General features: G+C 36.7%; 5 protein-coding genes across 5 annotated transcripts; 3 read left to right on the top strand and 2 right to left on the bottom strand.

Moving 5' to 3' along the window:
• Nucleotides 1–3,582: 3,582 nt before the first annotated feature.
• On the top strand, nucleotides 3,583–4,650 carry LOC107476068 (uncharacterized). The gene is made up of 2 exons (XM_016095815.1): nucleotides 3,583–3,798; nucleotides 3,883–4,650. Exons 1-2 carry the CDS (start codon nucleotides 3,583–3,585, stop codon nucleotides 4,648–4,650), a joined length of 984 nt encoding a protein of 327 aa, XP_015951301.1.
• A 234-nt stretch (nucleotides 4,651–4,884) lies between these two features.
• Nucleotides 4,885–5,736, top strand: LOC107476067 (uncharacterized). Its single transcript, XM_016095814.1, has one exon. It carries the CDS (start codon nucleotides 4,885–4,887, stop codon nucleotides 5,734–5,736), a length of 852 nt encoding a protein of 283 aa, XP_015951300.1.
• A 3,039-nt stretch (nucleotides 5,737–8,775) lies between these two features.
• LOC107476066 (uncharacterized) lies at nucleotides 8,776–10,175 on the bottom strand. The gene is made up of 4 exons (XM_016095813.1): nucleotides 9,696–10,175; nucleotides 9,309–9,557; nucleotides 9,073–9,144; nucleotides 8,776–8,898 (listed from the first exon to the last, which is right to left on the bottom strand). The coding sequence occupies exons 1-4, from the start codon at nucleotides 10,173–10,175 to the stop codon at nucleotides 8,776–8,778; spliced, it is 924 nt and encodes a 307-aa protein (XP_015951299.1).
• A 2,531-nt stretch (nucleotides 10,176–12,706) lies between these two features.
• Nucleotides 12,707–15,470, top strand: LOC107475934 (uncharacterized protein OsI_027940). The gene is made up of 6 exons (XM_016095617.3): nucleotides 12,707–12,897; nucleotides 13,526–13,712; nucleotides 14,093–14,249; nucleotides 14,345–14,382; nucleotides 14,476–14,533; nucleotides 15,021–15,470. Exons 1-6 carry the CDS (start codon nucleotides 12,893–12,895, stop codon nucleotides 15,146–15,148), a joined length of 573 nt encoding a protein of 190 aa, XP_015951103.1. The 5' UTR covers nucleotides 12,707–12,892; the 3' UTR covers nucleotides 15,149–15,470.
• Nucleotides 15,471–16,294: 824 nt separating this feature from the next.
• Nucleotides 16,295–18,600, bottom strand: LOC107475933 (sm-like protein LSM4). Its single transcript, XM_016095616.3, has 7 exons — nucleotides 18,392–18,600; nucleotides 18,075–18,116; nucleotides 17,777–17,875; nucleotides 17,604–17,681; nucleotides 17,460–17,499; nucleotides 17,065–17,232; nucleotides 16,295–16,666 (listed from the first exon to the last, which is right to left on the bottom strand). The coding sequence occupies exons 1-7, from the start codon at nucleotides 18,392–18,394 to the stop codon at nucleotides 16,644–16,646; spliced, it is 453 nt and encodes a 150-aa protein (XP_015951102.1). The 5' UTR covers nucleotides 18,395–18,600; the 3' UTR covers nucleotides 16,295–16,643.
• Nucleotides 18,601–18,805: the final 205 nt, after the last annotated feature.

The raw sequence follows: 18,805 nt of genomic DNA, 5'->3' as shown, positions 1-18,805 counted from the left end.
CTCAATCTGACAAAAAAAAAAAAAAATCCTAGCCCTCAACGTCTCCTTAGCTTCCTCTTCCTTTCTTCATTAAAGCTCGAGCTCTCTCATCTCTTACTCGCTAGCTCTCGCAATCTCAAGCTCTCTCCCTCTCTCGTCTCTAGTCTCGCACTCAAAGTCGTCATCGCTCTCTGCATCGCCAGTGGTCATCGTCTCACACGTAGTCTCATTCGCACACCTTCCCTAAGCTCGTTGTCGCCGATGACAGAAGCAGGTCTCGGGATTGATCGTTGTTGTCGCTCCATGTCTCCTCACTGTCTCGCACTCAATCGCACGCCTTTTTGCGCTCGTCGTCGCCGGCGGTAGAAGCAGCCATTCCCGAGGCTGGTCGTCATTTTCGTCTTCTTGCTTTGAGTCTCGCCGTCAGCTCCCTTCGTGCAACCAGAAGCTGGTCCTCAATTTGGTGAGTTCCAATAAATTTTTCTGTTCTTTCTTTTTCAGTTTTGTTGTTGTAATTCATCTTTGTTGCTGCAATTTGTTGCTGAAAATATTAATGATGTAGTTTTTTTTTGTTTTGCTGAAAATTATCATTAACATGAATTTGTTACTAATTATCACCACTGAATCTTGAATAATTTGTTGTTAAAATTATCACTGAACTAGTTTCTTTGTTGCTTAAAATCATCACTAAGATGAATTTTTTTACTAATTATCATTAGTGAACCTTGAATTTGTTGTTATCTTGCTCAAATAATTACTTAACTAAATATTTTTGTTGTTGAAAATTATCACTGAGTTGAATTTGTTAATAACTGAACTTTAAATTTATTGTTGTCTTGCTGAATAATCACTTGTATATGAAAATGAATATTAAAAGGAGATCTCTGCTATATATTATTATTATTTCTCCTTTTTTTTGAAGATTTATTGTTTAATATCATGCTTAATTATGCTTAGAGCAGGACCGATTTGCATTATTGTTCATTTTTTTCTATGATTTACTATTTGTGATATGTCTTTGGTTACTACAAACATTAGCTAAATAGATATGATTCATTGGTTAAAATATTTGAGATTAGTTAGTACTTGAATTTCTAAAGAGATTTGAACTATGGATGTAATTGAGTTTGAGAAAAAATTGTTTACAGCAAGTGATCCTAAGGTATAATGATTGAATATATTTTTAATGATTGAGCGGCAATTGGCTAATTACGTTGACTATATTGCCTCTTTTTAATTCTTATATTATAATCTTTATGGTGGTTTAAAAATTATGATGGATGATGTTTTTTCTGGGTTTGATCAGGTTATGATGAAAAAAATGAGGTTTGATCAAATTTAAAAATAGAGGAATGTTAGGGAGTCAGTAGAATTTGTGATATATAACTATCAATTAGCCATAATAAACATTTTTAATGGTATGAGATGATATCTAACGGTGTAGGATTACTCATTTTTCTTTTGATGGTTAAGTGCTGGCCAAATTTTAATAAAAGTGGCGGTCCCTAAACTTTTCCTTAAAGATAAATATCAACAGTCAACAGGATCGGATCATCTTGGTAACATTATCGTTCTTTGACATGAATTTTTTTCGTTGAATTAATGTTCTGATGAACATTTTACTTAAACTTACTTGACTTGAGTCTTGAGGTGTGTAAGCTGAAGATGAGATCAGATACTTTAAATTTTTTGTATATGTTTCTCTAATCTGGGTCTTTCTCTTTTTATACAAAAAGGAAAAAAGAAAGTTTATCAAAAATTTTACTGTATCAACCTCTTGTTTGATTGTGTTAGCTTATGTAAAAATACACCTCTTATTTTAAGAAATCTTAACCCCTCTTTTATTCTTAGCTTCTATACTTTGTATTATTTAGTAGAGTCTAATTACTTGTAACCAAATGCAATTATAAGATCATTGTAAACGATTAAGCCATCTTAATCATCAGCTACATAAAATCTTCTGGGTTAGTGTGATAAGCAACAAATAATTGATCAATAAACGCCACATATTCATAAATTTGAATTTATCGGCTAACTTTGTCAATGGAATTCTGTTATATTAGCTTTATATGGTCAATGTTTTTTTCTTAAAATTTAATTGTAACAACATTTTCATCTGTTGGCCTATAATGGACTCAAGTCTTTATGTTAAATGTGTAAGTAACTTAAAGGAAGTAAAAATTATAGTTTTGTCATCAGTTATGCTTAAGTCCGTGATAGTTGAAATTTAGTGACACCCTAAGTTAATGACGCTTAATAATCTTGACGTAATTAGATGTTGAATCTTTTGTTCAATAGCACATGGTAGGGTAAAGTTGCTAATTAGCCAAGGTCGCAAAATTGCTTCAAGATAATTAAGAAAGGAAATCGTTAGTATTTCAGTTTTTAAAATAATAGATTTTTTTATTATATTATCTTTTTTTAAAAAATATTATAATCATGAATGAACAATATAATTTAGTTGTGATGGTTTTAATGTATTAAAATTATTCAGTTAGCCACAGTTAAGGTAAAACAAATACTACCATTTATTTAAGCATGTTGATAATGAACTAAATTTAGAAAATAATATACTCGCACATACATATATAAAGTTGTATGCTAAGTTGCTAACTCTTTTATAAAAATATTTTCTATAAAAAATTTTAACTAACTTTTATAAAATAATTGCTAAATAATTTGTAAAATTATAATATAATTTATATAATTTAAAAAAGATATAATTAGTAATAAATGAGAATATTATCTTTCTCCTAATAATATAATCATATGAAGCTCCTTACATGCATCATCATTCATATCCTTCACACTATTACTCTTAAAAAAATGCAAAACTCTTCCCAAAGCTATGAACGACCATTCAATGTACTCTTGAGTCTCGACTTCTCTTACTCTTCTCATGATATTTGATACCATAACGGTAGTTAAAAATAGTTCCTCCAATTGTTGAACAAAATACTTTTGAATTTGCATAAATTCTTGAAATCCTCCTTAGTATCCAAAACCTCGGCAACAACAATGCAAGTATCATTCACAATCAACAAACCCTTTGCTAGCTAGGGTCATAAAATTTATCTAATTCTATACCGAATTGCACTTCATAGTTGGAAGAACTTCAGGGCAGTATTCATAGGAACTCCCTGGCAAAATCATATACAAAATTATTGAAGTTCTATGATAGTTAAATTCATAAAAACATTTTATTATATATTATATTGGGCAAAAAACATATATAAGTCAAGGGTAGCCAGAAATTACGTGAATCCGCCAAGTTAAAAATTGCTTCATCAATCAACCAAAGCACTTCTCTATACAATTCAAACCAGCTTAGTTCGAATTTCATTTATATATAATTCGAACCGAATCAGCTCGAATTACTTGGCAACATTCACACTAATTCGAACCAGGTTGGTTCGAACTTAAAACATACATAATTCGAACTAGATGAGTTCGAATTATATAGGTGGAAGCTAACCAAAGTAATTCGAACCAAGTAGGTTCGAATTACTAATAACTAATTCGAACCAGGCTGGTTCGAATTAGTTAGAACCAGACCTGTACATATATGGTGTGAACGTGAGTATCTCTCATTAGAGGGATAAGATGGCTAGTGAAGAGAGTTTCATAGTGTTGGTTCACCACAGAGGATCCATTAAGAGGAAAACTCGTTCTGGTGTGAAGTTCACTGATAAGGATCCTCTGTGTATGATCGTCAGGCCTACGACTAGGTATGAGGACCTTGTTAGCTCTGTATTGCTGAAACTTGGTCTCGAAGATGTGAAACGGGTTAAGAAGTTTTTCTATCGCATTCCAATCACGGTGCTCCAGGAAACCGTTAAGTATGATTGTTTCACGATCGGGAGTGATGAGGACTTGTAGGTCATATTTCATTGTCGCCGGCAGTTTCCAGAGGTGAGGACACCAGAACTGTTGGCAAAGTTGGTTGACGTGGTATCCAACTCGGGGGGTTCGAACCGGAATACCACCACTTTAGCCACGGTAGCCGGTTTTAGCTCCAGACCTGCCGTTGCTTCTTCCTCTGTCCCTGCGTACGAGCCACCCGTCCAACCTGTTGCCTCCCCTTCGTTCGCTTTTGATCTCAACGGCAGTGTAGGCGACGAGGTCGGAACAGGGGAATTTCCACGAATCTCTTTACAGTGTGCTACACCGGCTGGGGTTGGAAATGGATTTTTGGATGATCCAGAGGACGATGATGTCGAGTCGGATATGATTGTTGATGACAGTGGCGATGATGTCGGAGCAAGTGAGCCTGCTGGGGCGGGCGGTGGTTCTAGCTCTGGCACACAGCAGTACCCTCCACATTTTTCTTCTTTGGACTTAGATGCCATGAGGCAGGAGGGGGTTCCTGGGCAGCCGGCTGGATTTGGCGCTAGAGATGGTGAAGGGTCTGCAGGTCTGATAGAATTTCAGGTTGGTCTGCAATTTCAGGATAAAGATGAGGCCCTGTTAAGTGTGAAGACTTACAGCATCCGTCGAGGGGTACAGTACAAGGTCGTGGAGTCTGACTATCGCCGATATGTGGGCAAGTGTTCTGAGTTCGGGAATGGGTGCACATGGTTGATTTGCCTGAGTCTCCGACAGCGCAAGGGCCTTTGGGAAGTCAAAACGCTACAACGGACCGCATACGTGTCTCGCCACCTCCATCTCTAGCGACCACAGGACTTTGGATTACCATGTGATATCGGCATTCATTATGCCAATGGTTAGGGCTGATGTATCCGTCAGCATCAAGGTGCTCCTAAATGCCACCGCCGCACACTTTGGGTTTAGGCCGACGTATAGGAGGGTCTGGTTAGCCAAGCAGAAGGTTGTTGCCCTCATTTATGGTGACTGGGATGAGCGTACAACGAGCTCCCAAGGCGGGTGTTAGGAGTCCAGTTGACGATGCCTGGTACTGTTGCAGTCCTTAGGACGAGTCCTGTTCGTATCGGTGCACAGCTGGACGAGTCTCAAGCTTATTTTCACAGACTATTCTGGACGTTTTCACCATGTATCGAGGCATTCCATCATTGCAAGCCCCTAGTTAGTATTGACGGCACCCATCTCTATGGCAAGTATGAGAAAACGTTGCTTGTCGCGATTGCACAGGACGGGAACTCCAACATACTCCCTGTGGCATTCGCATTAGTCGAGGGTGAGAATGCTGAGTCGTGGGCCTTCTTTCTCTCCTACCTGCGTGAGCATGTGACACTGCAGCCGGGTCTGCTGGTTATATCGGATAGGCATAACGGCATCAAGGCCGCGCTTGAGGCTCCTAACAGAGGATGGTTACCTCCGTCTGTATACCGGATATTCTGCATTCGACATGTAGCGGCAAATTTTGCCCTAGCCTTCAAGGGCAAAGACGCAAGGAGGCTACTTATGAATGCGGTGTACGCTAAGACCGAGGTCGAGTTCCATTACTGGTTTGATATTCTGAGGTCTAATGACCCGGCGATGTGTGACTGGGCGAACCGGATTGAGTATTCATTGTGGACACAGCATTGTGATGAGGGGCGTAGATTTGGACACATGACGACGAATATCTCTGAGTGTGTGAACTCAATCCTCAAGGGTGTCAGAAACCTTCCTGTGTGCTCGCTAGTGAAGGCAACATACGGAAGGTTGGCCGAATTATTTGTTCGCAAAGGGAGAGAGGCTGAGGCACAGCAGGGAACCGGACAACAATTTAGTCAGCACTTGGTGAAGTGTATTGATAAACGAAATTTAGCATGCCGATTTAGAATTCAAAGATGAATATGATCGTGAGTATAGTCTAATCGACACTTAAATTTCATACCAAACAATCCTACAATCTATATCCGAGAGTACTAGTCTCCCGAGTCGTCCTCCCTTGGAATTGCCAAAATGTGCATCTTATTGATTAGAAAGCTTTGTTGGGATTCTTTGAAGGTTTTAGCAAAGTAGTAAGAAAAAAATTATCAATCATTAAAAGACTTGGCTTAGGATTGGCATTAGAATTTCTATCCTTATAGTTCTTTCAACGATGACAACAATTAGGCTATGCCTCATTTAGTTATCCCCTAGGTGTAGAGGAAAGTCAAATGAAAATAATCAACTTGAGTCACAAGTCCTAGCTTCACCTCATAGGAATCTAGCTTTAGTGCACTCCAAGTCAATTAGCAATCCCTAATTCCAAATCAACAATTGACACAACTATTCAACTTCTTCTAATGGTCCAATCCTATGCCAAGTGAGAAATTTCTACTCCATAACTAGTTGACATTTTATCAAACATTTGATGGACAAGAAAGAAAGTCATAGTAAAATGAGAAGAAAAGTAGAATTAAAGGTATTGCAACACAAGGAACTAACAACAAGCATCAAAGAGCAACAATGAGGATCAACTTCTCAAAGTATTGATGAAATTCAAAAACACAAAGTTGAATTCTAGATCTAAGAGAATTTAGCAATTACAACTACTACTTGAAATTGGATAAGTAAATCTATGACATGAGCAAAGTAAAGTGAGAATTGCAATGGATCTCACCAAAAAGTGAGTGAAAGTTCAGAAATTAGATGAAGAAGAACCCTAGTGAGAGCTTGAGATCTCTCTCTCCTCCCTCAAGAGTGTAACTAACTACCCCCCCCCCAAAATATCTCTAATCTAGAAAATGAACTAAGTGTCTTTGACCCTTGCTCCTCTGGTCTTCTTAAGCTTTTCCGCCAAGGCATTCCCCAAAAATGGGATCTCCAACCAACTCCACGCCTAAGTCACGTGACTTCTAAAAAATCACATTCGAACATCGGCGCGCATGCGCAAGGTACGCGTGCGCGCCACAGATGCATTTTGGAATGTACGCGGAGGCGTGACGTACGCGTGCGCGCCCAAAAAGATCATGGCTTAGCCGCTACGTAACCCGACTCGTGGCTCGACTCTTGGCTTCGGCTTCTAGTTGTTCTACCCACGCGGACAGGTCAAGTGCGCGCACGCGCCCATGATGAGATTTCCAAGGCTTAATTCTCTTGCTCCCTTCCTTTGCTCCCATCCTCCTTCTCTCTTCCGGTCCATCCCTGCCCTATATTCTGGAACCACTTAACACACGGGTCACGGCATCGAATGGCATCAAGAGAAGATTAGAAATGTATCTATTTTAGTGCAAAATAAGTATGTTTTCATCCATGGGGAAAAACTAGGAAAGGAATGCAAATTCTTATATTTTCATACAGAAAGTGTGTGGAATCATTGATAAAACCCCTGAAATCGGCACAAGATAAATCCTCAAAATGGGGTTTGTCATGTATAGAGGCCAACTTGAAGACGGCTCGGTGCTTCACGGTGACTTTGTATGACAGGGATAACTCCGAGTTCACCGTCGCAGAGACAACTCCTACTGGTTCTTTCTCACTGGGTAGCTACAGAGTCTCGCTTGCATCTCAGACATGTGACTGCAGATACTTCCAGGCACTTCATTTCCCGTGTCCCCACGCACTGGCATGCTGTGCCTATTCACGGCTTACATGGGAGCCTTACGTCCACCAGGTGTGTATCGTCTTAGTTCGGTCTTCAGTGTGTATCGGATGGGTTTCACATCTCCCATTCCAGAGGGTTTCTGGCCACCATATGATGGGCCGACTGTCATCCCAGACCCGAATAAAAGGCGTGCGAGAGAGGGTCGTCCGAGGTCCACTCGGATACGGACCAATATGGACGAGGCAAACCCGAACCGGCCAAAGAGATGTGGGCTTTGTCGGCAGCCCAGCCACACACGTCGGAGTTACCCACAGCTCCGAGGAGCAGAGCACACACGGGGACATGATTAGGTGTATTGCTAGCTTTGGTACTTTTGTTATTTCAATTTCGAGTTTAGATTCCAGTATTATCGGTTTTCTTATTTGTAGTTGGTAAGTGATAACATTTGTTAATGTTAGTGCGATGTACTGTGAATGGGATCATTATTGATGAATATGTTTTGTTTCCAGAGTTTTAAATGAAATGTATGTTGAATGCACACCGGAATAACAAACTCTACGAGTTAAATTAAGACATGACGTAGAAACTATGCTAGTAACAGAAATTAGTGTTTTGAACGAATTGTGAGTATTTCGAACCAACCTGGTTCGAATTACTATTTGATGCAATTTGAGAGTAATTCGAACCAAGTCGGTTCGAATTACTTGGGGAGTGGTTCACGTGTGTAATTCGAACCAAGCTAGTTCGAATTATGCAATTTGTAGTTCGAATCAAGTTGGTTCGATTTATATGTTAACGTAGTTCGAACCAAACTAGTTCGAATTACATAGTAATGTGCTTTGGCTGATTCGTGAAGCAATTTTCAGTTTGGCTGATTCAGGTAATTTTTTTGCTCCCTTAGCTTATTTCTGTTTTTTGCCCTATTAGATTCTCTAAATTTTAAATTTTTACTTTAGAGAATAAAGTGATATCTCACCTTTAAATGAGATTTTTTTATATTTTTTTTGTTCCACCTATAAAATAAATGGTGAGATATCACATTTTATCTTCTAAAATAAAATTTAAAATTTAGAAGATCCAAATCCATATATATATATATATTGAACAAAGGAAACTCAACACAATAAAGTGGAGCAACAAGGATTCAAGCACAATAAAAACAAGACATAAAACACAGATAACAAGTATAATCCGTTGTCATCTCCAGCATTGCCATCAACAACCAAATGGATCAACTCCACACCATTCCCTATAACTCGAAAATGACATAATCTTTACACCTTCAACACTTGTCTCTGATCTCTGAAATACTCTGCTATTCCGCTCCAACCAAATGTTCTACATGACTGCAAAAAAGCCTATTAGCCATTTCTGGTGCTCCGACTTTCTGCCTGGTACTCCAGTCCAACTCTCGAAGAATTCTTTAACGGTCCCAGAATAATGGCCCATGCTCTATCAGCATACTTCAACCAAGCACACCACACCTGTCACGTAAACTCACAGGAAAAAAATAAATGATGTACAAATTATATATCCTTTTTACACAAAACACATATATTATCATTATGATTAATAATGCGCAGTCTACTCAGCCTCTCTTTCGTGTTGACCCTGCCTACTAAAACAAATCATGCAAATAGTTCAACTCTTGGAGGAACCAAGCCATGCCAAATCGAACTAGTGAAGCTGTAACTCATGATATCTTCTGAAAGAATCTCTTTCTGCAGCACCTGCACAAAAGAATTAGTAGAAAAAATACCTTTTTTGTCAAATTTCCATACAACTCAGTCCTCTCTATCACTCGATAATCGTACACCCGTAACCGGTCGTGAAGTTGGTTGAGTAACTCTAACTCCTATTAGAATAGTTCTCTCCTCCACTGGAAGTTCCATACCCACTCTACCACATCCCAAAAGCCACAGTCCCCTATTACGAAACCTTGTTGATTTGAAACAGAGAAGAGTCTCGGAAAACTATCTTTCAAAGAGCCACCTTGTAACCAAGCATCCTCCCAAAAACGAGTGCTCCTGCCGTTTTCCATCTCCATAGACAAACCACTGATCATCTTGTCTCTTACCTGTTGCTCCTTGATATTAAGCTGGCAGATATCTTTCCAAGGGCCCCTCTTGATGGCAAGGTCTGGCTTGACAACATTACAGTTGGGTCCAACTGATTACAAGAGCATAAAACCTTCTTCCACAGCGGACAGTCCTCCTTTGAGAAGCGCCACCACCACTTGAACAGAAGCGATGCATTTCTAATTAATTAGAGCATCTCCCACCTCCAAGCCACCTAGCTTTTTCAGAGCTTGAACTACCTCCCATTTCACCAGTGGTATACCATAATTCCCATCCTCTTTACTCCACATGAACCTTCTCTGAAGTCCAATTATCTTTTCTGCAACCGCTTTTGGCATCTTGTACAAGCTCAAGTAGTAAACCGGCAGACTATTGAGAACGGATTTTATTATTTCCTGTGGATAGAATAAGATTGTGTCATCTGCAAATTGGAGATGCGACAATTCTATATTGTCCCTTCCCACCAGCAATGAAAAAATTCGTCCATTCCTTACAGCCTCCCCCACCATCCTGTGCAGAACGTCAACGACAAGAACGAACAGAAAAGGAGATAGAGGGTCTCCTTGTCTGAGTCCTCTCTCCATCTTGAACGGCTTGGATGGTGACCCATTGATCAACACTGATATAGACGCTGTAGTCACACATTCCTTCACCCAAATTCTCCATCTAAGACCAAAGCCCATCTTCTACAGCACTATATCCACAAAGCTTCACCTCACTCTGTCGTAAATTTTCTGAAAGTCTAGCACTATAAGGAACAATTGGAAAAGAAAATGAACAAAACATACCTTTAGGTCAATTTAGTCTTTAAAAAATTGATTTTTAGAATATTCAAAAGTGAATTAAATAAAATCTTTATTATATGATTACAGTCTTCAACATGAACTGCAATTCGCGAGTCGATTCAAATTGCTCATAAAAATAGATGAATCGAACCACTAAAATTAGGACTTGTTTAGAAGTAGATTAATTTGACTTAATTTACAGCTCTATAGTAAATGAGTACGATATTAGCTATTTATTTTTTGTATATAAAATTTCTTTTGGTTCATATATAATGTTTTTTTAATTAATTAATTTTTTAAACTTTAAATAATTTATTATCAAAGTATATGAATGCATAACAATTTTTTTTATTCGTATGGATATCAAGTAAAAAGAATTGCTAAAATTATATAATAATTTTTAAACAAAAAATAAATTATAAAAAGAGAATCAAACGAATCAACTCGTTTAATTCGTTAATTCGAATGAGTCAAATTAAATTGATGTATTCCCGATATGTGAACATAAGACGTAACGTCAATTTCTCATGAAGTCAAACAGTTTCTTCACAGTCTTGGACCTCCTTTAATGTCAGAATCGGAATCCGGATGGATTTGGTGGCCCGCATCACTAAAAGCCTATAGCTCTCGAGAAGGTTATCGTTGGCTCCTGACAAAGAAAGTGAATTCGATCGAAAATAGCAACTGTGGGTGGATTTGGCGCCTTAATTTGCCAGAGAAGATAAAGATGATGATGTGGTTGGGTCTACAAAATGCGCTTCCGACAAATGCCTTCCGGTTCAAGCGTCATTTAACTGATTCGGACAGATGTTCGAGATGCAATGCAGATCTGGAAACAATGGAGCATTGTCTTAGGGATTGTGAGAAATCAAGATGCATTTGGCAAATGTTGGATCCTTTGCTTATTGATTCATTTGAAGATACTCTCTTGGAATTTTGGATTCGGAAGGTCATGCCGGGCAATGAGGCAATTGTAGGGGCCGGTCTTTGGTGAGTGTGGAGGCATCGTTGCAATAATATTTTCAATAATAGAGATCAGTGGTCAAACTATAAGGTTGTTGCTATGGCTCGGATTACTGCTAATGATTTAAGAAAGTCTGCCAGTACCAACCGTATAACTTTCAAGGATCGAAGGAGGTGGAAACCTCCAATAGGTGACACTTTTAAAGTTAATTGTGATGCGAGTCTGTTTTCTGATTGGAACATAGCAGGAATTGGTTGTGTTATTAGAGATTCTAATGGGCGTTGGATTTCGGGTTGTTCTAGTAGCTATCCTCCAGGGCCTATCGTCAGATGTGGCTTTTTGCTGTTTTAAGGGGTTTGATTTTAGCTTTAGATCATGGCTTGAGAGATATTGTGTGCGAAACAGATTCTCTTGACATTTTGCACATTTTAAAAAATCCGGCAAATGGGCTAAATTGTTATGTGGTTGATATTCTTCAGAAGATACAGGAGCTTCTATCAAGACCTTGGGTTGTGGATTTTGAATGGATTACCCGTGATGCTAACGCTGTGGCAGATTGGTTGGCGAGATATGCGGTCAAGACCAATCCAACTCATGTTATTTGGTCGGAACCTTGTGATGAGTTTCAGCATCTTATGCTTGTTGATTTAGGATAATCTCTTTTTTTTCTTTGTTTTTTTTTTGTTTAGTCACAAAAAAAAATTGATGTATTCCCAACTTGTTTAAAATACGGATCAATTCGTTTTTTTAAATTTTAGCTCGCTGTTCACAGAAAATACCATTACCTATCATTGTAGTTCTAGCACTTTTTAATTTTAATATTAAAAAGATAATTATATTTTACATTGTTATTAAAAATGAATGTGTTTCACTCGGCCGTGGAGATTACATTCCAAAAAATCGAAAAGTTAATTCTCGTTCACATGAAATTAGAATATTAATTTTTTAAATTTTATAAATCTGACCCACAAATTTTTTAATTTTAATTTTAAATTTTTTTATTTATAAATCTGGCCCACTAATTTATTTTACTATAAAAATAAAAAATTAACCACTCATAAATCAAATCCTTCAATTTATACACTATAGAATTTGAACTTATCACTCCTGACCCTCAGATTTTAATTAAAATTTTGTCTAGTCTCAAATTTAAATCTCAGATTTAATTTTTACAATTAAAAAAAAATCACTTCCATATTAAATTGAAACATTCCGTCATCCATGACCAACGATGATACAACAATAATTTCCATTACTGAAAAAAAAAATAATAATAAATAAATAAATAAATAATAATTTTTTTTAAATAGAGTTTCGACAAATTAGTCTTTATCATGTCGGATTAGGAGATAACAAAAAAAATTTCATTGCTGAAAGAAAAAAACAATCTAGTTCTAGACATACCTTTTTTGAAAAAAAAAAATAATAATAATAATAAATAAATTTGGTAAGCACAAGGAGCATATTCTAGAAGGTACTTAACCCGAGAGAGAAGAAGAAGAAGAAAGAGAAAGAAGGTGTAGTAAAGTCTAGAAGTGTCGCTCAACAAACAACATAAACACACTTTCTGTGTTCCTTCTTCTGTCATCAAAATCTACCTTACTCTTAATTCTTCTCAAACGTAGGGTTTTTGTCTCTCTCTAACAAAACCATGAGGTACTTTTTTCATTTCAATTTTATTTATTTACTTTTTATGTTCATATGTATGTTTAAAAGTGTTAATCCTCTGAACTTAGCATCTTAAGTTTGATTATGATTAGTGATTATGTTGAGTAATCATAGTTTTTGAAATGGAAACAGGACACATGTTAGTTAATGGTTTATACCACTGAAGTTTGCATTACTTTGTTCATTTTTTATTATATTGTAAAAGTTTTCTCTTATTATAACTCATTGGCAAGTTTAGGAAGTGTGATTTTCTATGAAGAGTGTGGGAAAATATGATTGTGGTTTTTCAATTACTAGCAGCTATACATGCCTTTTTTGCATTGTCAAGTTGCTGAACATTGATATTGATAATTTTGATTTTTGTTGATGTTAGTTAAATTTTAATCTTAATTTGTTGTGCTGCAATTTATGTTATTGGGATGAATAGCTTTTTTGGTAGTTCAATTTATAGTATACTATCTAGGTTTCTTGCATGCATTTTGGGAATTTTCATTTTTAGGGATCAAATTCTTCCATTTGCATCAGCATTCATGTAGTGAATCAGAAAGTTGAGTATTGTGATTGATCGTGTTTTTTGTGTTCTGATCGTGTTTTTTACATCATTTGCTGTGTGCAGCCGTCATCCTGAGGTTAAGTGGGCTCAAAGGCTGGACAAGGTTTATATAACGGTTCAGTTGCCGGATTCGAAGAATGCGAAAGTGGACCTAACTCCAGATGGTACTTTCACCTTTTCGGCTACTGCTGGTGCCGAAGATCATCTGTATGACTTGATGTTGGATCTCTTTGACAAGGTTAATGTAGAGGTGAGACTCAAATTTTCCTATTTATAGATAGCAATGACATATCTATAAAATTTACCGTGTAAAATTCTTTTATGATAATCAGGTGTGACCATGTAGGTTAAAGTAGTTTTCTTTGAAATGGTTGATGTGGAAGTTGATTCTTCTTGTCTATGCATCATCATCTACTTAGATATTAGTTTAAGAAACTAAACTAAAGTATTGCATTATCTATGATGTGCTTGCACTTTAGGATGATGTTTGTTGTTGATGTAATCTCCATGGAGTACATGTAACATGTTTAAGTCTCTTTAATGTTTTTGAAATTTGTCTAAGAAATTTAGTGTTTTGTTAATTGCACTAGAACTATTTTTGTTTTTCAATGCATATTCTATTGGTTTCAGGAGAGCAAGATTAATGTAGGGGTGAGAGGCATATTCTGTGTGGTGGAGAAGGCAGAGAAAGGATGGTGGAAAAGGTTACTACGAGGAGAAGGAAAGCCTCCGCATTATGTGAAAGTAGATTGGGATAAATGGGTTGATGAAGATGAAGATGATGGTGGTATGGACATGCCTAAATCATGTTATTAGCAATTTTTGAAATTCTCTGTTTCATGGCTGCGGTTTTCTGACCGATTATCCTGTTTGTTTGCTTAGGTCTTGGTGATCTAGACTTGGGAGGGATGGATTTTTCGGTATGCAATGTGTTTGGATGAATTCATCTGTTTGGACACCCTTTCTTGTTTGATGTAATCTGTTCTAAATTTTAATTCTATTGAATGCTGCAGAAATTTGGTGGGATGGGCGATGATGCAATGGGTGATTTCGATGATGACGATGATGATGGTAAGTATGCTGCAAAATTAGCATTTGATATTTGGTGTGTGTGAAGAACTTATTATACATCATCATTTTAGAAATCATGGGTATGTGTGAACTTTACTCACTAGTATTAATCCCCTAGAGGGGAAGCCAATGAATCATGAAACTAACTTGAATTAACTGATTGAATTGCCAAATTCATCTGGGAAGAAAAGGTTTTGTTGGTTTTATAACTATGATGCATATGATACTATATTTGAGGCCAAAGTCAGTTGCCGTTTAGGATTTAAATTGGTGGATCTACCTTTTTTCATCGGCCGCAGAATATGATCAGTTTTAGTATCATTTAGGGAGTGTCCTAAATGAACCAACATGATCAATGGCTGTAGAAGGTGCATCGTAGCATTGTTCTCCCATTCTTAAGGCCTCAAGTATGGTACTTTAGGGTTTTCGTGCTTTAGGATTCGTTTATTTGGCCGACTGAAATATATTTGTTTGCCAATTATAATAGAGCAAGAAGTGTCGAAGCCCGGAGGACAGGAGACTAGTACTGAGAAAGAGGGAGCTTCCACGGCCGGAGATCAAGATGCTGCTGGGGAGGCTTCAACAGAGAAAAAAGAAGCTGCTCCAAGCACATAATACCCTTTCAGTTCAAGATCTTCAACACCTGATGATGCTTATAAGCATGCAGTAGATTATTTCAGTATTGTAGTGTGAATTGATAGTTCTTGAAGTAGAGACATCATATTACCCCTGTTTCTTGACCCTAAAACATTGGTGTCTTGGTGAGTAGTGAGTGCTATTGGCATAGTTAACGACTTAACATTCATTCTCTCTAGCTGAAGTAGGATATTGTACAAGTGAGACTTTTTTTTATTTCATGAAGGAATTTGGTATCAGAATATCTATATAATATTATTCATCATGCTGCCTATTAATTTTCATGGCAACTGTTGATGGAGCCGAGTGTGTTTATTATTTCTCTTTCCTAGTCAATGACCATATTGTTTATAAATGTTTTTAAGGCCGATATTAATTGGATTCTAGGATGTGAAAATTTTGAACATTTTCAACAGAAATAGGATTTGATATCTGCTTTATCATCTTACTCTTGATATTATGCTGATTTAATACTCAATAGAACATACCACAAGAAAAATTTTGTGGCTATTAAGAGTTAATATTCAATTTAACCCATAAAAATTGAGGTTGAATTCAAATTGATTTAAAATTATAATTGGTTTAATTTGAATAGTAAAACTTATAATAATAACTTTTGTTAGTTCCTAAATTAATTTTCATGAATAACATTTGATTTTGGACGTTAACTTATTAAGATTTAACTTTTCGTCTAAATTTTGTGATTGAATTGTACTAGACCTCTGATATTCTCACGAAAACAACCATATAGTCAAACTTCAGTTTACTCTATCGGACCTCAATCACATGGAATATGAGCAAAGAATTCAAATCACAATAAATTAATGCGAATTTTGATTACAAATTTCGGAGTTCAATTTGATTATATTGAAATTTTAAGAATCAAACTAAATTGTCCCTGAAATTATAAGGGTTAAATTGAGTATTAACTCAAAAATCATATCTGAATATTACCATGTTTCACTTTCATTCATCATTTTAATCCTCAAAATATTAGTTTTATAATGAAATAGTTTGTAAACGAGTGACTTTTATTAAGTACCATAAAATCAACTTTTGAGGTATTCTTTAACATGAAAAATGTGTAATTTATCTCCATTCAATGCCTCAAAAGTATGAGAGAAGTAGAACATCAATTCAAGAACTTAACCATACCATGCCTCAAAATCACTAGAACAAACAATTTAAGTTGGACCACCCAAACATTTAGTGTACAATGGGAAGGAACATTTCTAAGCATATGAATGATGGGGTGGATGTATTCTATTTCAACATTTAACATTATCACCATCATCACTTTGGTGAGTTCTTGTAATATCAGCATTTTCGCGACTCTAAATGCAAGAACAAAAAACACTGGAAACCTACAACCAAGAATGCAAGGGAATCACAAACAGCAATCTGTTGAGCAGGGATCCGATGCCTCTAAAACTAGCAATTGGACCATATGAAGTAGTTCCATGTAACAGTTGTATCAACCTCTACCTCTCCCTGCACCTGCGGAAGAAGAAGAAACATAAATTAATTAAGATAACAAGGACTACACCAAAATTTGTATTATAACTGATCCTAATATGATATCTGAAAGTTTCAGGAATTTTAGACATAGTTTAAGCTTTCAATCATAAGTTGTATTGAACCAAAATACACCATAATCATACATGCATTAACTTCACTCGATTATGACTTGATCGCTAAAAATCATGTTTTCCTTGACCATCCAGACAAGGGAAAGCAAGATTTGTAAGCATATATGTGGAAGTAGTATAAAGTAAACAGATAATACCACAGATCCCATGAACTCGTTCATGGGAAATTCGAGGGATAAAACTTAGATAATGAAAAGTTGCTACATGAAATGCAGAGAGTTTGGAATGATGTAAGGGATGATTTACCTCTGTTACCACCAGGCTTTCCACCTGGACCCCCCCTGCCTCGGCCTCCTCCTGGCCCTTTAGCTCCACCTTCGTCAAGGCCACGGCCCATTCCTTTTGCTGGCCGTCCACCAGGACCATCCTCTCTCCCCCTTCCCCTTCCACGTCCAACACCAGGCGGTTTGCGATCTGAAAAAGGTGATCACAATTAAGGAGTTTCCAGCATATTTTTCTTTAGAAGAAACCTAGAGGACTACATGAATAGCTTATTCAACTCATTCTATATGTGTAAATATAACTTGTTTAAACTTTGAAGTGATAATTATCTTTATTTCTTGTTTATTCCCCACTTTGATCACCCGTACGACTTAAATATCACTACAAAAAATGAGCTAGATGTGGAAAAAAAGGCTCACCTCCACGGCTCTTGGTTTCTTCCTGAACTTTGTCAATAACCTAAAACAACAGGCAATACAGCAACATCAGGGGATGAACATATGCATGAATCATGTCATCATGATCACGAATTCCAACATAACGTGAAAATCACTGCTACAAACCTCATCAGGAACTCGAAGATACTTGATTGTGTTTCCACGAATGTAGCATTCCGGCATTCGCCAAAATCTATCTCCGTCCTACATAACCAATTCCAATGACACATTATAAAAGATTTCAGAGCACACAACATATCACGATGAATACACAAGAACCAACAGCAAAAGAATAATACTTTAGAGGTACAAATGACTTCTCTTAGATGGATGTTCATCCATGTATCACAATTCACCAAATGCCCGTTATAAGTCTCTCCATTTTTCAGCTCCACCAACTGTTCCAACAGAAACATATAGTAAAAATCAAAATATAAAACATAAATAACTACTTCAGAACTCATATATACAATGATACATGATTTGCTGACACAAACGCTAACATGATAGTGTATCAAAATCAAACAGTATCTCTGCAATTTACACTGTATCACATGAATTAGGTAAACATAGAGCAAAGGCCTCGCAGACACTCACCATTGGGTGACCTTGGGCAGTCTTCAGAAGAGAAAGGGGCAGCTGAAAAAAAAAGGAGAAGAAAAGAAAGCAATCAGAAAACGAGAGGCAAAATAAATTAGTAGACCGCAGAATGCAACCCTAATAACAGTGACCCAATTGAGTTTTTCGGTGAAAGATTAGATTTTTAAGTACAAGTTATGATCTTGGGATGTGGGAATCAAAGAATGAGATCTGGGTTAATGGGTTTACGGAAAAGGGTTTATACCATAATAAAAATAAGAACTTTGGAAAACATAGTGAGAGAGTGTGAGAGAGAAAAGGGGAGAGTGAATTACCATGTCGTGAATCGACGGTGGTTGCGGTTTAAGGTTTGATTATGCAACAGAGAGCGCTTTGAAGGTTTTGAATATACGAGGAGCTGAACAAGCGAAGGAGGAGAGAGTTGGATGAAGTTGTTGAATTTGAGATGCTAAAAAGAAAGTTTTTTTTGGAACAGAGTTTCTGAGCATCAATTTGAAACTTCACCAAAAAAAAAAATCTGTCAATGCCGATTTGACTTTGGCAACCTTTTCTTTTTAGATAAAAAATAAAATATAAGATAAAGAATAATTTTAAATAAAATAGAATAAAATATTTGAGAATTCCATAATTTATGAAGTTTAGGACTAAAACAAACAAAAATCTCATAATTTATATAAGATTACAGCAAACCAATATTTTTAAGTCTTAATAAATAAATGAAAAGAATA

This window comes from Arachis duranensis, chromosome 2, assembly GCF_000817695.3.
Source record: "Arachis duranensis cultivar V14167 chromosome 2, aradu.V14167.gnm2.J7QH, whole genome shotgun sequence".
NCBI lineage: Eukaryota > Viridiplantae > Streptophyta > Magnoliopsida > Fabales > Fabaceae > Arachis > Arachis duranensis.
This window is presented reverse-complemented; position numbering and strand designations above follow the sequence as displayed.

Coding starts and splice junctions, on each gene's coding strand:
- LOC107476068 (XM_016095815.1), top strand. CDS start 3,583: ATGGCTAGTGAAGAGAGTTTCATAGTGTTGGTTCACCACAGAGGATCC. Junction 3,799..3,882: donor TCTATCGCATTCCAATCACG/GTGCTCCAGGAA, acceptor TGTCGCCGGCAG/TTTCCAGAGGTGAGGACACC.
- LOC107476067 (XM_016095814.1), top strand. CDS start 4,885: ATGCCTGGTACTGTTGCAGTCCTTAGGACGAGTCCTGTTCGTATCGGT.
- LOC107476066 (XM_016095813.1), bottom strand. CDS start 10,175: ATGGGCTTTGGTCTTAGATGGAGAATTTGGGTGAAGGAATGTGTGACT. Junction 9,558..9,695: donor AAAAGCTAGGTGGCTTGGAG/GTGGGAGATGCT, acceptor AATGTTGTCAAG/CCAGACCTTGCCATCAAGAG. Junction 8,899..9,072: donor GTTCGATTTGGCATGGCTTG/GTTCCTCCAAGA, acceptor TTTACGTGACAG/GTGTGGTGTGCTTGGTTGAA.
- LOC107475934 (XM_016095617.3), top strand. Junction 13,713..14,092: donor TTGACAAGGTTAATGTAGAG/GTGAGACTCAAA, acceptor TATTGGTTTCAG/GAGAGCAAGATTAATGTAGG. Junction 14,534..15,020: donor CGATGATGACGATGATGATG/GTAAGTATGCTG, acceptor CAATTATAATAG/AGCAAGAAGTGTCGAAGCCC.
- LOC107475933 (XM_016095616.3), bottom strand. Junction 17,500..17,603: donor ATCTTCGAGTTCCTGATGAG/GTTTGTAGCAGT, acceptor CTGTTGTTTTAG/GTTATTGACAAAGTTCAGGA. Junction 16,667..17,064: donor AAAGCCTGGTGGTAACAGAG/GTAAATCATCCC, acceptor CTTCTTCCGCAG/GTGCAGGGAGAGGTAGAGGT.